Source organism: Ursus americanus, chromosome 20, assembly GCF_024610735.1.
Source record: "Ursus americanus isolate L20-20 chromosome 20, mUrsAme1.1.p, whole genome shotgun sequence".
NCBI lineage: Eukaryota > Metazoa > Chordata > Mammalia > Carnivora > Ursidae > Ursus > Ursus americanus.
Window position 1 is genome coordinate 36,717,463 of NC_142146.1, and position 15,065 is coordinate 36,732,527.

The 15,065-nt window shown below is 50.6% G+C and overlaps 1 protein-coding gene across 1 annotated transcript in view; it reads left to right on the top strand.

Moving 5' to 3' along the window:
- The window catches only part of CLSTN2 (calsyntenin 2), a 615,182-nt gene that overhangs the window by 488,174 nt on the left and 111,943 nt on the right, over nucleotides 1-15,065 (top strand). Inside the window, exons 6-7 of the mRNA XM_045791881.2 lie at nucleotides 4,247-4,432; nucleotides 13,488-13,736. Of these exons, the coding sequence (XP_045647837.1) occupies nucleotides 4,247-4,432; nucleotides 13,488-13,736 (435 nt within the window). The remainder of the gene's footprint in view (nucleotides 1-4,246; nucleotides 4,433-13,487; nucleotides 13,737-15,065) is intronic.

The following is a 15,065-nucleotide window of genomic DNA, read 5'->3' on the forward strand; positions in this document are numbered from 1 at the left end:
AATAGGAAGGTCACCATGTTGGGCCCTTAACCTTAAATGCTCATGACAAGCCCGTAAGGAGGTATCTCTAACTCAGATCTACAGGTGAGGCAGTGGAGGCTCAGAGATGACTCGCTCAGCTTTCCAGAGGTCGTATGACCCACATTTAAAAGAGATGAGATTCAAGTGCAGTCCTGTCCAGTGTCCAGGATTAAAGCAACCCCTGTGCCCCCACCAGCTGCCCTCAAGTTCAAGCATATAAATTGAACATTCAAAAATGAATCTGTAAAAATTACACTTGTTTTCCATCCTGGCAAATCCTCAGAATCATGGCAGAGCTGAGGTAAAAGAGCTGCATGGCCTTGGACAAGTCACACCAACTGTCAACCGTGGCTTTGTCATCTGTACAATTAAGATAATAATCACTGGGTTGCTGGGAGAATCAAACAAAAGAATAGGTGTATAAGTGCTTAGCACGTTGTAGGTGCTTAGTGGTAATATATCCTTTGTTTCCTGTAATAAGTGCTGTTGAATAAATGATAAGTTAACTGTAACATATCTATTGAATATAACCCTTATGTTTGGTGCTAAAATGAGTCTGCATTTAATCTCCCCCAAATGCTGGGTGGTAGACAACACTTTTGCATAAAAGGAAACTGAGGCTCAGGGAGGGTAAATGATTTGCCCAAAGTTATGCAGGAAGTAGTAAGGGTGGGATTTGAATTCAGACACACTGAATTCAGAGGTCAAGCTTTGACCCGTCTTGCTATCCTACCTCCAGGAAATGAGGCTAACTAGACATCTCACATGACAAAGGCTGAGTTCGATGACTTGCCTTTGCTCTCTTGACCCCCATCTCAAACTCTTTCTTGGAAAATGAAAGATGTTTGTGTGAGCTTCCCACTCTGTCAAGGACACTACACTCAGAAAGCTCCATCAATTTCTTTTACTATATGGTTACAATTTTGTCTGCTTCTCCTGAACCCTCAAAAGCAAGCCTGGTGAGGTCACCCAAGCAACTGCAGATGCGAGGTTCTCCAAGCTCTTTCGTACCTGATTTCTTCCTGAAGAGGCCCTTGCCCTGCAGCCAGGGGTGGTGAGAGGAATAAAACCTAGTAGACCTGAGCCTCCACTGACCTTCCCTTCACTAGTCATCTGCTTCTTCATTTGCGTCCTTCCAAAAAGGACTTCAGGTGGAATGCCATCGAAGATAACCAGCAAAATATCTAGATACCCACAGCCCCCACAGCATAAAGGGAATCAATACCACTGATGTCTCGGGCTTCTCTGATGAAGAGGCTTCCAGAAGGAGGTGATGTGGGAGGACCTTACACCAGCAGAAATAGCCGAATGCCAAGAACTGGTACCACGGGGCTCACCCCACAGCCCCCACACAAAACCACTTTTTCCACGTTCCTCTCCACATCTTTAAAGAGAGGGAAGATCCAGGGAAAGAAGGGTAAGGCAGGGAAGGGAAAGAGGCCTCTCCCTGGATGCCGTTTCTTATTATCAGGAAGTAGATTCCTCGCTCCTCAATTCTGGACCACCTGCCTTGCTGAGAACAAAGAGAACCCATGTGTTGTGGGCTGCTGGCGGGATGTTGCAGGACCGAGGGTAGGATCAGGCAGGGGCCGTACCTCAGAAGGGCAGACAGGCCACAAGTTCTGTCTGGGGCTCGGGGAAGGCTGCCATGGCAGCAGTCAGGTCAAGTGTCTGAGGCTCCCCAGATCCACCTGGCAGGTATTCCCTGTGCTCTGACCTCAGTGTAGAGGGATCAAAAATGAACATCACAGCCCCTGCCTTTGAGGACCTTCCAGGTGCTGGGGGAGGCGAGCATACAAACGAATCCCGTAGGATTCATTCACGCTTTCTACCGACATCGAGGGAGCGTCTAGTCCGTGCCAGGCACTGGGCACAGAGCGTGATGGGGATTCCGAGTCACCGTGAAGCTGAGAGTCTAATGCTGTGTCTAGTGCTGAGGATGCCGTGGTGCACCGACGAGTGTATCTACCCAGACTGGAGAAATTCGGAAACGTTGCGTGGAGTTAACAAGACAGAAGGGGATAGGAAGGGAGCTCTATATAGAAGACACAGCATGGTCAAGTGCACAGAGACTTGAAACATTGTGCCTAAGACACAGGGCTGGCTGTGCGTGACTGCTGCTTACAGCTTTGTGACCTTCAGATGCCCCTGACAAAAAGCCCTCCTGTCCTCCAGCCGTTCATCTTAATTGAATTTGGGGCCTCTGGAGCGTGGCTCAGAGCAGCGGCATGATCTCATCCTCCAGAAGGCGATGGGCTAGTCCAGACACAGCTCCTGGGGACTGTGAGAAGAAGCATGCAATTAGGTACGTTCTCTTTCACGTGAAGTCCCTCCCATCCAAATATCGTCCCATGGTAAATTCCTGGTGACCAACCTCACAACCCTGGGTGCAGTCTCTGCTCATGGCCTGCTCTGAGAAAATCCGGAAAGGGTGGCTGGCTGAGGTGGGGGTCCAGACCTAAACCCAGATTCCATGGTTATCTGGAACATGGCAGGGTTGCAGTGCAGGCGACACTGGTCCCCTACGACTGAACATCTCCCTTCCCCTCCTAGAACAACACTGATTGAGGCCCTACTGCATGCCGTGCACACACTCCGTCCTCACCCCAACACTGTAAGGTCCCTCTTTTATTGATGAGGTGCCTGAGGCTTGCAGACCTTCGTTAACCTCCCCAAGAACTTCCTGACCAGACAGAGCCAAGCCAAGATCGCTGGGGCATCTGCTTCAAACCCGCTTCTCTGAAGTTTCCCACGCACATTCATCCTTGACATGCAGACCTCAGCTCAGACAGGAACTCTCTCCATCTAAAGAGCCCCTCTCTGTCACAGCTTTTCCTTTCCTAGACTCACCCTCTTGGATAGGACAGCACAGGCCTCCCCCCAAACCACCCCCACCCCTGCGCCAGCTCCGCAAGGCGGGGACCTCTCCTGCCTCCTTCTCTGCTTTATCCTTGATGCTCCAAGCAGAGCCTTGCACATGGAAACCCTGAACGCACGGCTGCTCCATGAACAAAGGCATCTAGCCCCTGCACTGGAATTGCTCGAGATGGCAGTCAGTGGCCCGCTGGGTGCTGGAGAAGAACAGTGACCCGTGAATGCCGGATTTTCTCCATTTCTCAGAGGCGAGAGCAGGCAACTTCATGGATTTTTTTTTCTGCTTTGGAAAAGGGATCCCTCCTAGCAAAGTTCTATGTGACAAACATTTGGGATCCATCAACAAATAGTAGCCATACGTCACATTCCCTGATTCTACCCCCCAGTCTGACTTAGGGCTGCGCAGACCTCAGACGTGCGTCCTCACAGAGCATGGCACGCTCACTGCTGTCCGCAAGCGCGGTGACCGGTCACCATGAGCGTGGCCTCGACTCTCCTGTGTCCTCAACTGCTGCTGTGGTTGTTCCAGTCCACCCACGCGTACTCTCCCTCTTGGTGTTTCTTTTCATTGATTGCTCTATCTTGTGTGATGCCGTTTTGATTGTGTTTTGTTCCTCTCCAACACTGTATCATCTCTAAGTTATTTTTCCACTAAAAAAGAAGTGATAAGCGCATCGGCCCTACTTAAGTGGGTCACAGTCCTGAATGCTTGAGAAAGAGTCCTGCGCCCCACCTCATGACCCCAAGTCACCCTGAACTACCATGCTCTCTTGTTTTGCGACAGGACGTACACATTCCTAAAAACCACCCCACTAGGCAAAATGGGGGAAATGGGGCAAGTGGCATAACACTCAAAAATGTCATCAGTGACATATAAGAAAAAGAGAAAGAAAAAAATTAGCATGGTTTTATACCGGTTAAATGGTTAAGAAAGAGAGAAGTCCTACAGTGAATCTGGCCCCTCACCTTGAAGAGACCTGGTGTTTGCCCGTAGCAGAGGACAGGGCAGCGCTGCAGCTGGGGCCGTCCTGTGACGGGCGGCAGGGGGCTTTGTCAATGGAGGGGGCACTGTCACTGCAGGGGCACGTGGATGCGGCTCGATGTTTGAGGTGCGTACCCGTGCGTGCTTTGTGCCTTCCCTCCTGGTGTGGCTCAGCTGGTGGCTGTTTTCTCCCTTCACCTAGAGTTTCTCAGGAAGGAAATCTTGCGTAAGCAAGTGTGAAAGTCGCCTTATCCTCCAGCCGTTCCCCAATATATCAGTTATGTTAGAACAGATCCACATTTTCAGAACAAGTGTTGTGGCCGAACCGGCCATCCCTGATTGACTTTCATCTTTTCCTTGTTGATTCAGACTGGACCAAGAGGATTGAGTATCAGCCCGGCTCAGGGAGTGTGCCGCTTTTCCCCAGCATCCACCTGGAGACGTGCGACGGGGCCGTGTCCTCCATCCAGATCACCACGGAGCTGCAGACCAATTACATCGGAAAGGGCTGCGACCGGGAGACCTACTCTGAGAGATCCCTTCAGAAATTATGTGGTAGGTTTTTCCCTGTTCGGGTTGTTTTTTAATGTATTGCTTTTAAATGATTTATTCAAAGCATATCTTATATTAGGAAAGAATGAGTCCCTCCCAACCACACTGGCACATGTAACTCCTGGACGAATATTGAGTTTACTTACTATCGTTAAAGGGCCAGAAGGCTCAGCGCTCGGCATCAGACACACCTGACCAGATCCCACCATTTACCAGTTGTGTGGCTGTGAGCAAGGTGTGTGACACAGCCTCTACTCTTCATCAGCAAAACAGCCATTAATGACCCAGCGTATTTAAGAGAATCTACCACGGAGCCTGAGGAAACACGGGCTCCCTTCCACTGTGTTGGTTTGGAAAGAGGCACCTGACCAGGGGCCAATGCGAAGGGTGGGGACTATCACCTGGGGAGAGGTCAGTTTCCTCCCCAAAGGACCAGCTGCATAATTTGCCAAGCCCATTGCAAATGAAAATGGGGGACCCTTATTTAAAAACTATTACAAATTTCAAGGCTGCAACAGCAAAGCTTGAAACCAAGCTGGGGGCCTCCACCGAGCCTGGGCCCCGTGTGACAGCTAAGGAGGCATGCCGATAAAGCCAGCCTGGCTGCCCGCATCAGAGAAGAAGAGCCGGGGTGGAGGTGGAGGGCCCAGGGAAGGTGTCCCAGTGCAGGGAGAAGACCTGCCGTCTCCGTGAGGCGATGGCCTGGGAAAGGAGCCACTGGGAGCTAGGAAACGAGGCCCATGAGGTGCTACACAAGGAAACAGCTTCACGAAGCACCTACTGGGTGCACCTGCCACGCTCTTTACACACATCACTTCGTTTAACCCTCTCACCTTCGGTGTGAGGTGGCTGTTATTCATCCTATTGTGAAGATGGACAGTTTAAGGCCCAGAGAAGGAAAAATGGCTGGTTCGAGACCCTGGTTAGGAGGCGACAGAGCCGGAACTTGAAGGCACTTCTACCTGAATGCAGGCTGTTAAGTCAGCAGCTGTGAAGCAGGCCAGGCCGTAGCAGCTGGAACTCTCCATTCGGCCTAGGGAGTACTCCACAGAGTGGGAACGGTCCCCTGCGCGTGGCAAGCCGGGCCGTTGATGTGTGGATGGGCCTTGGGTGAGGTGGACCACATACATTTCGTTGCTTTCTTGTTCTCTCCAAGAGTATTCAGGAACTCAGATCTGGGTCCCCAGCTGTGCTGTGGGGAGCTTCGAAAAGAGCTGACTCTTAGACTAGACCTGTGTTTGGACTAACCCCTAACTCAGGAAAAGGAGCCTCCTGAACCCTGTGCAGTTCCTGAGCACCGTCCACTCCCAGTGGGCCCTCCACGACGATGGCTGGCACAGTTTTCCTCCCTCGCCATTGCTGTGCGCGCACACACCTTCACCCACACTGCTGCTGCCCAAGGAGCCGGGTGAAAATCTTAGAAGTGAACGTGGAGTGGACCCTCCTTGGGCCGTGTCCCATTTGTCATGTCACCAGGCTGTCAGGAAGGCCTGTGGGGACACAGTAGGTTGGGGAGAACACCGCAACTTCAGTACTCCAGACAGCCCCCGCAAACACAGATGTCATGGGCCTACAGAATTCAGAAGACCGCCTCCAGCGCTCTCCTTCCCTCCTGTGCAGAGAAGCCATCTCCGACGACATCTTACTGTGAATGAACATGCCGTCTCGCTCCCCATGCACCTGGATTATAAGTCAACTCTACCCCGCGCCACCATGGGTTACAGTCATTTCCTAAACTCCTCCGGGTCAGAAGAAGATGATGGAATCACGTTGTTAAAGATCAGTAGGGCCCAAGGGCACGCACTTGTGATTTGATTTTGAATGTTGCTGGGGAGAGATGAGGAGATATGGAGAGCGAGAAGGATTTTTTCTGAGGGAAGAAACTTTAGAGCAAAATTGCATCTGGTTGTTAACACCACTCATTCCTTCTGGGCTGCCAGTGTCGCCTTGAAGGAAGGCGGGTAATTCAGTGAGGAAAGCAGCTTTTCCCCCAAGATGTGAGCTCACCTGGTTCCAGGTGCACCTTTATGGGGGGAGGTCTGTGTGTCTTGCTGGTGACCTTCCTGGTAGGAGCGCCCACCGCACTGTGGGGACTCTGTCCGAGGAGGCTGACGGGCAGGGCCACTCTGGCCTCCATGTCAGGAGTCTGAATCTTGAATCCCACGGAGCGAGAGCTCAGGAAAAAAGAGCAGAAGCAAATGAGTGGAACCCAGGTGCGTATCCGGCTGTGGAGTGGGCTTCGGAAGGAGACGGCCATCAGGCCCCATGCTCTTTCCAAACTGCGAGGGAGACGCAGGCTGGATCGCTTCCAAAACAGAGTCTGGGTTATAATCCCTGCTCCTGTGGGGTGGCTTAGTTTCGGGACAAGCTTCCATGTGTTTTCAGTGGATGGTAGACAAGTTGCTTGCAGGCTTTCCCAACTAGGGATTGGCCATGACACTTTCAGCCTCGGCAGCCATGCATTTTTCTTCTTCCAAGTCTTTATTGACTTTGGATGGAAACAGGGAGACCAATTAGGCTGTTATTGCCATGGTCTAAGCAAGAGATAATGAGTTCTGAACCAGGGGAGTGGCAGTAGGGATGCATTTAAGACAGCTTTAGGAGGCAAAATCAGCAGGCTAATCAATGATGGATTAGCTGTCAGGAGTGAGAAGGGATCTAAGACGACTCTAGCATAAGCTTCTAACTGGACAAGGATGCCACCGACCAGAACTAGGAATCCAGGCATGCGCAGATTTAGGGACTACGAGGACAGGTGCCTGTGGGACATCCAGGTGTGGGTGTCCAACATCTGCCTGACTCTGGACGCTTCTGAGGACCTGTCTCCCCCACTGCCGATCCATTGTCATAGCCGGTTTCTTCCTGACGTTCCGCCTCTTCTTGGCTAGGACACCTCCTCTGTCCCTGTGCCTGGCTGGTTCTCATCCCTAAATCTTTGCTCATGGTTTCTTCCCACCAGAATCTCTCCCCCCTTTGCTGTTCCAAACCTTTCCCTTCAGCAGTATTCTCCTGGCCTTTGTACACCAGGGAGGCTCTCCTGGGGGTGCTTTGTGGACGCCTCTGAGTTCCCGTATCTCTTCTGTGACACCGTAGCTGTGCAGTGACCCGGGCGGGGGTGTCTCTGTGGAGGAGCATTTCACAAGCCTGGTCACTGCCCACCTGCTTCCTCCTCTTGCAACGCTGGCTCCATTAGGAGCAGACAACAGCTAGTTCATAGCCTATTGTCACAAGGACCTGACAGATCCAGCAGCTTTTGAAACAGCCTCTCTGGGCCCACACTGAGACCCCTGCATTAATGCCTTGAAATAAAAACAATGCAGGACCCTGAGCCTGTGTCCCCTTCAGCGTGCAGAACATAGCCTCAGGTGGTCCACCACTGGCGCGCTTTACCTAAAGCTGGGTTGCTTGGAGAAGTTGGGCAAATTGCTTATCATTTCCTCTGAATTCAGAGATTCAAGATGAAGGGCTCTGTCATCTCAGTCCCAGACTTTCCAGAAGCGAGATGTCACAGAGCTGCCTTGAGTATGAAATGCCCCATGAAGCCCTTAGGAAGACCTCTTGGCCAAATTAAATTTGACATTACTGACAGCCCCAGGAAGGGCCCACTTCGATGCCCTCAGTCACTGAATATTACAGCAAATAGAAAAGCAGCCCGTGACGCACATGCCTTTCCTCACGTGGAGGCCAGGGGCTGCTCCTCCTCGGGCTCACGGGGCTCCTGGCCGCTGGCTCCCACCTCCACACACGCCGCCCAGGGCAGCTGTTCTGTATGTGGAGTCAGGAACCACGGGCAGGCCCTGTTGAAGGAAAGGCCACAGAATGAGAGCATGCTATTAAATCAAGTGGTTGACCTGTCAGAGCACTTCAGATCACCAGACATTAAGTTGTGCTCAGGATGTACGCACTCATGAGCCCAGGAGATTTTCATAGATGATTCATTCATTCATTCATTCATTCATTTACTATTTCAACAAATATTTGTTGAGTGTCCAAATGCTGTCATTCTTGAGGTTATGTAGAAGTTAATAAGATCACTTGATAGTTCAGTCTTCTGGGGAAGACATGTTTAAAAAAAAAGTTAAGATCATGATTTTCTACTACACCATGAAGCTTGGCAGAGCTCGTCCTCGTTCAGAATCACGGTCAGAGGCATTTGTACCCCCAGAATCACCCAAGTCCAGGAAGCTATCAGCAGTCTCTCCAAGATGCCTCTGCAAGGCTGGCACTTCCAGGCTTGAGTGTCAGTCCCCTAGACTCTCAGAGAGTAGAAGGGGGCCTATCTCTTTCAGAAAAATTGGCACACACCTATAGGGAATCAGATTAAATCCTTAATCATACATCAGCATAGGGCCGCGCACCCTGACTCATGGAGGACGGTAGGGAGGGAGGTTCTCCGTGGATAAGCTTATTTCTTTGGTGTCCTCCAAAGCTCCCTTACAGCATGCCCTCCTATGTTGGGTAGAAGGTTTTTACCTGCAGTGGCCTAGCCCCAGCTGGTCAGCAACTGGGTATCCATGGCCCTGCTCCAGCCGCCTGGCTGACCGCCCCTCTGCCAGAGCCCAGCTGCTCCACCTGGAGACCCAAGTTCCCCATTGCAAGGCCTCGCAGGAACCCTTCTTGTCTAGGATTCCAAAGGTGGAATGATGCTCTGGTTGTAGGTTAACAGCATGTGAGCTCCTGGAAGGACATTAGAACGTTCTCTCTGTCCATGCTGAAGGCATGCCAAAGAAGAAATGGGAATCATTTAACCTCTGGTGTCTGTCACTTAGGTGGGTTATCAGGAAAGCAGGTGACCCTGCAGTCACAAATGACCCTAACATCTCACTGGCTCAAAATAACGAAGGTTTATTGATCATTCCTACTGCATGTCCTTCTTGGATCGGTTTGGCTGTCTTCCAGGTGCCCCCCACCGGGATCTAGGCTAACAAACAGCCTTTACATACATAGAGTGCCGCGGATCTCATGGTACATGGAAAAGACATGCGGAGAACCACAAACTGGCTCTGAAAGCTTCTGCTCTGATATGACACGTCCCTTAAACTCACATTGTATTGGTCAGAGCAAGTCACATGACTACGTGACATCAGTGGGTCAGAGAAGCATGTGGAGATCAGAAGCATTTTACCAACATGCAGTCCTAGTACAGCATTTGTCAAGAGGGCCTCCCTGTCCTCCCCTGACACTCTCTGCCATTGACCCGCTCCGCCCACCAAAGGTTAAAGATTTTCTACCGGGTCCCTAAAGGTAGGGCCAACTTCTGTTTGGTTTATTGCTGCCTACTCCCCACAGTGCCTGGCATAACCGAGATATGACGCAAATGTTTATAGAAATAACAGGGAGTTGATATTGCAATTGTGAGAATACTTCACAGAATGAGGCCTGTGTCTTTGGTCACAGTGGTTCCTCTCCCCTGAGACCCTCCCTCTCACTCTGGCCCTGTGGTAGACCATGAGGAGGCGTGGCCTGAGGCGTCATGTCAGTCACTATTGCAACAGGTTCCCCTCGAAGTGCTAAGCACCCTCTGCCCTGACCAGAGCCATCCAGAATAGAATGCAGACCCTGCAATTAAGAAGTTCAGTGCCCTCGGGCGCCACTGATGCGTTCACGCCACAATGTGTCCTGAAACCTGCCTCATTTACCCCATCTTTATCTACTTGCAGGCTTAGAGAGGCTTCCTCACGCTAGGGTTCAGAGGCCCTGAATCACACCTCAGCTGTGGTTCCAAGCTCCCCCCGCTCAAGCTACAGCTGCTGTGGACTCGAAGCAGCCCGATGGGTCCCAGGGACCTTCACAGAGGATTCCCAAGGAGCTTCTTAAATCCACCCTGTGTGCAGACAGTGCTGCGCCCTCTTTGCAAGGGATGCGTCCTGTTTACCCGCAGCTTTCCATGAGATCCCTTGAGGAGAGGGGAGAGAGAGAGAGAGAAACTTCGGGAGAGAGTAAATCTCCCTCAGTTTGTTTAAGTGCACCGAGAAATGAAATACAAGCTGCTAAGTTGGGGAAGTCTGTACCATCTGGTTCCTTACAGCCTGATACTTTCTGGTAGGCAACATCTGTGGGTTAGGCGGGGTGGCCTGCCGCTCCCATCACCACGGAATCAAGGGAGTCTGCATCAGTGGCCTTACCAGGGCACCTGCTGTCTTCAACGTGCCTCTCCGCAGACAGCCACCTGTATGGGAAGGTGGGATCCCAGGGGACTGTGCCATGTACTTGGCAAGACACCATACCGTGCTGAAGAATGAACATTAGCTGGGGATCTGAGAGCTGGGCCTGTTTCTAGCAAGCTGGGTGGCTGTGTGACCTCGGTCAAGTCGTTTCCCTTCTCTGGGCTTTGCTTTCCATTTGTAAAATGTGGAGGCAGTTACAAGATCTCCCTCCAGCTTCATTGAGGTGGTGCAGTGGTGGGCACAGGCTTTGGAGCTGCAAAGCCCTGCCGATGGGCCCGCTCACTAGCTGGTTATGATCCTGGGCTCACCGAGCCTGAGCTTTTTACCTGTAGACTGGAATCACAATAGTATTTACCACGTAGATGAGTAACTGCGAAAAAGCATTGCAGTACTTAATTCAGATCTGGTGCTCAGTGCCCCAAAACTGGTTCCTAAGAAAATAATAATAATGGTATTGGTGGCAAAGCTGGCACCTGCCTTTGCTGCGGCTCTGCTAGGCTGCACTGGCTTCTCTGGCCCGAGCTGGAAGTCAGGAGCCCTGAGCACTGAGTCTGCACCTGTCTGGCCACCTGAAATTTCAGGAGCTGACACTCTCTCTGAGTGGGCCAGTTACTGGGCTGTCTACACGCTGGACAAATCCTGGTGTCAGAGCCAACTTACCTGTGGGTCAAAGAAGCCATTGCCATGTTGCATAATTCTAGAGGTTCTAGGAAAATGAATTTGCTACAAATGACCACATATCTTCCACTCCCAAACCACCCCCAAATCTCTACCTGCTACCGCCTAGATACATTTATTTCTTTCAGACAACTTTGGAGGGTGATAACCCTTAAGGCTTTATTAGTCATTAAAATATTAGTGTGAATCAACTTATCAGATGAATAAAATGGATACCAGACAAGGCTGCAGGGGCATGGGCTGAGAACCAGTAAATACTAAGGAGAGGTGTGGGGCCTGGACATGCGGCCGCCGGGGCAGGCACACGTGAGCGTTGGGTAGATGGCTAGAAGTATCTCATGGAGGCACCGGGTGGGACGAAGGGCAGTGATAACGTTAATGGATTGCCTGCTGTGTGTCAGGCCTGGCACCAACCCCCAAACCCTAGGAAATACGCAGGTAAATGATGCAGTCCACACCGTCCCCACGTCCCCCCATGATAAGCACCAGCTGCAGAGTGATCACGCATTGGCAGACCGGACTCTCCCACCCTCTCAGACGCCACAGTTCCTGGAGGCCTCTCCCAGGGCGAGCCTCTCCCAGTGTGAAACACAGCAACGGGCTCTAAGGATACCTACTTCTCACATAACATAAATTTCAATTGCAAACCAAGGGGTGCTGAGCCCTAGACTTGATCATCTGCTCCAAGGCTAAAGGGAAGACTGGCTGGTGAAGCGTTTTCAGAGAAGTATATTGGTTTCCAATATGGCACCTTCCCGAAGGATTCTCGAGGGTCATTTGAACTGTAGCTGACTTTGGAACCCAAACCCTAGGTGAGAGGAGACCCTAATATACAGAATTGAGGAGTCCAGTGATCTCTGACAAAGATCAGTTGTCTACATTTAGACAACTACTGCCCATTAAACCCACCAGCCTCTGCGACTGACTGGTCGTGCCATCTCGGGAAAGCACAGGCTCCCCACATCAGGTACCCCTTAGACTCTCTGACTCATGTGCCCTGACAGTATCAGGAAACCCTGGCCATTATCCTTCCCTAAAGAGCCAAGTCCTGCTCCCGTGTGGCACAAAGAGATGTGCTGACAGCGGAGATCTTCAATGGGAAGTCAGTTGATGCCCACAGGTCCCCCCAGCTGAGGCTTCCAGACTTCTCTGCAAGGATGGCCACTCCTGCCCACCTTAGCTCCGCCCTCCACAAAGCTGCTGGTGTGACGTTCCTAAGACATAGGTCTACCTGTGACACTCCCACTGCTTCAGGCTTAGTGCTTGTGCCTTAGCCTAGAATCATAGTGGTAGCAAAAATAATGATCGTTGTAAGGATAAAGTCACAGGCGGCACGAAGTGAGTATTCCCCACGTGGCCGGCATGCTGCTCAGGCTCTTAGGCAGGCTTCTATTCAGTCCTCACAATCCCCTGGGAAGGGAGATACCATGGCAGGAGCTGGAGAGGCAGAAAGGCTAAGGGACGTGCTCACAGTCACAAGGCTAGCAGGTCATGTTGCAAGGAATCAAATTCAGGTTTGAGGACTTCTGAACCCATGTTCTCTCGACCTCTGTACCATTTGGCCAAACATAATGCTTGTTAAAAAAAAAAAAGTATGGTGAGTACAAAGTGGCTCACACTTCTTCCCATGGCATTAGGACCTAGAACTTTCCCCAGTCACAGCCCTAATCATGCTGTGTCACAGCTGTCTGTCCACTTGTTGGCTCTGAGCCACCCCAGGTCAGGGACTGTACTGATTCACCTTTATATCACCCGCGCCTACCCAGCAGGGGTCTTGGCACATGGTCAGTGCTCAAAAAATGGCTCACAGGTTAATGGGTGAATGAATGCATGAACGAATTCATTCATCCCCATCAAACTCTGGCCTTCTCCAGGAACCTTCCCTGCTTATAAAAGCCCCCCCGCACTCTTGTTTCCCGAAATTCCTCCAGCACTTTTTCCTTGTACAGTTGTTCATTGCACCTTATCTTGTCACATGCAACATTTTTGTCTGTAAGTTACAGATGCCTTCACCTCTGCAGACCGTAAGGATCTCACGGGGAGGGATGGTGTTTGGCCCTTCTTTTCCTGAGTTGCCTAGCTGAAGGTTGGCTCAGATCTCTAAGTAAATACACTGAGTAGTTCATCCTGACCCAGGAGCAGAAAACAGAAGGTGAGGACATGCAGCCCGTGAGGAATAAGCCTTTGTTCTTTCTGGCCCCCATGCCCCACAGGAGCCTCCTCTGGCATCATCGACCTCTTGCCGTCCCCCAGCGCTGCCACCAACTGGACAGCAGGACTCCTGGTGGACAGCAGCGACATGATCTTCAAGTTTGATGGCAGGCAAGGGGCCAAGATCCCTGATGGGATCGTTCCCAAGAACCTGACAGACCAGTTCACCATCACCATGTGGATGAAACACGGCCCCAGCCCTGGTGTGAGAGCCGAGAAGGAAACCATCCTCTGCAACTCAGATAAGACTGGTGAGTCTGCCCGTTATATCTCAGCTGGTTAGGCGTGGACACAGCCCCCGACCACGTGGGAGAAAAGCCAGAGCATGATGGCGTCCTGGGAAACCAATCTTGTCTCTGGTTTCCTGGCTGCTGATTTCCTGGGCTGGGGGTAGAGCGAGACCAGGAAACGGGGGAAAGTAGAAGCACAGACACAAAGAATGCAAAAGCTGGGACTAGTACTTTTCAAACCCAACCTCCCCAGAAGTGAGGTGGGAGTTGGGGGGCAAGGGGGCTTCATTCTTACTTCAAAGCAGCAATACCTTTGCTCTGTTATGTATAAGTAAGATTTCCAAAAGTTTATTTTCAATGAAAGGGTCATGGTAATTTTCCAAATCACTGCTAAACGTAATAACGGTAGCTAATTTTTGTTTTGTTACGCATTTCCCCCATGCTAAGCCTGCACGGGGCAGTTCACTGATTGGTGGCTAAAAGCACTCCACCACTTACTGGCGATGCGACCTTGGGCAAGTTGTTTCACCTCTCTGTGCCTCACTTTCCCCCTCTATAAAATGGGCATTCTAGTATTATCTACCTCATAGGGTTTTTAACAGGATTAAATGACTTGAAGTATGTCTAGTGCTTTAGAACAGGGCCTGACACATGGGAAGTACAATCTGTGTTAGATATTACTGTTCTAGACAGTTTCTCCGATCTCTACATTTTCAGCAAAGCGTTGCTGTGTTTCCCATTTGAAGGATAAGGAAACATCGCTGAGAGGTTTATAACTTGTCCCAAGTTACATCGCCAGTAAGGATCAGAACCGAAATGTAAGCTTAGATCCAGTTAACTCCAGTCCTGTGCACGGGTCACCACATCCCACACAAGCACACATACACACACATACACACAAATATTTGGATATCTTATGCAAATTTTATAGCTCCATCTTAAATGATAATTCCACAGTTTCCTATTTTAAGCGCTGCTTAAAATACCTAACGTAAACCAGCAGATACTGCAGAGAGAAGGCAGGATAGAGTGGCTCACAGCTCAGCCTCTGCTGCCGGACAGACCAGGTTCGTTTCTCAGCCTTTCCACTCTCAGGTGTGACGTTTGAGGGGTTGCGAATCTCTCTTAGTTTCAGTTCCCCCGTATGTGAAATGGGGGAAATAAACATGAAATAATGTATGAAATCACTCAGCATCAGATATAAAATCAGTGCTCAGTTTATTTACTTGATGGTGTTACTTTCATATTACTTCTGGTTTTATTCCACATTATGCTGCTCCCAGGACCCCACCTTTACTGTTTCAATCACTTCTTACAATATATGTTAACACATTTTCCAGATTATAGAAG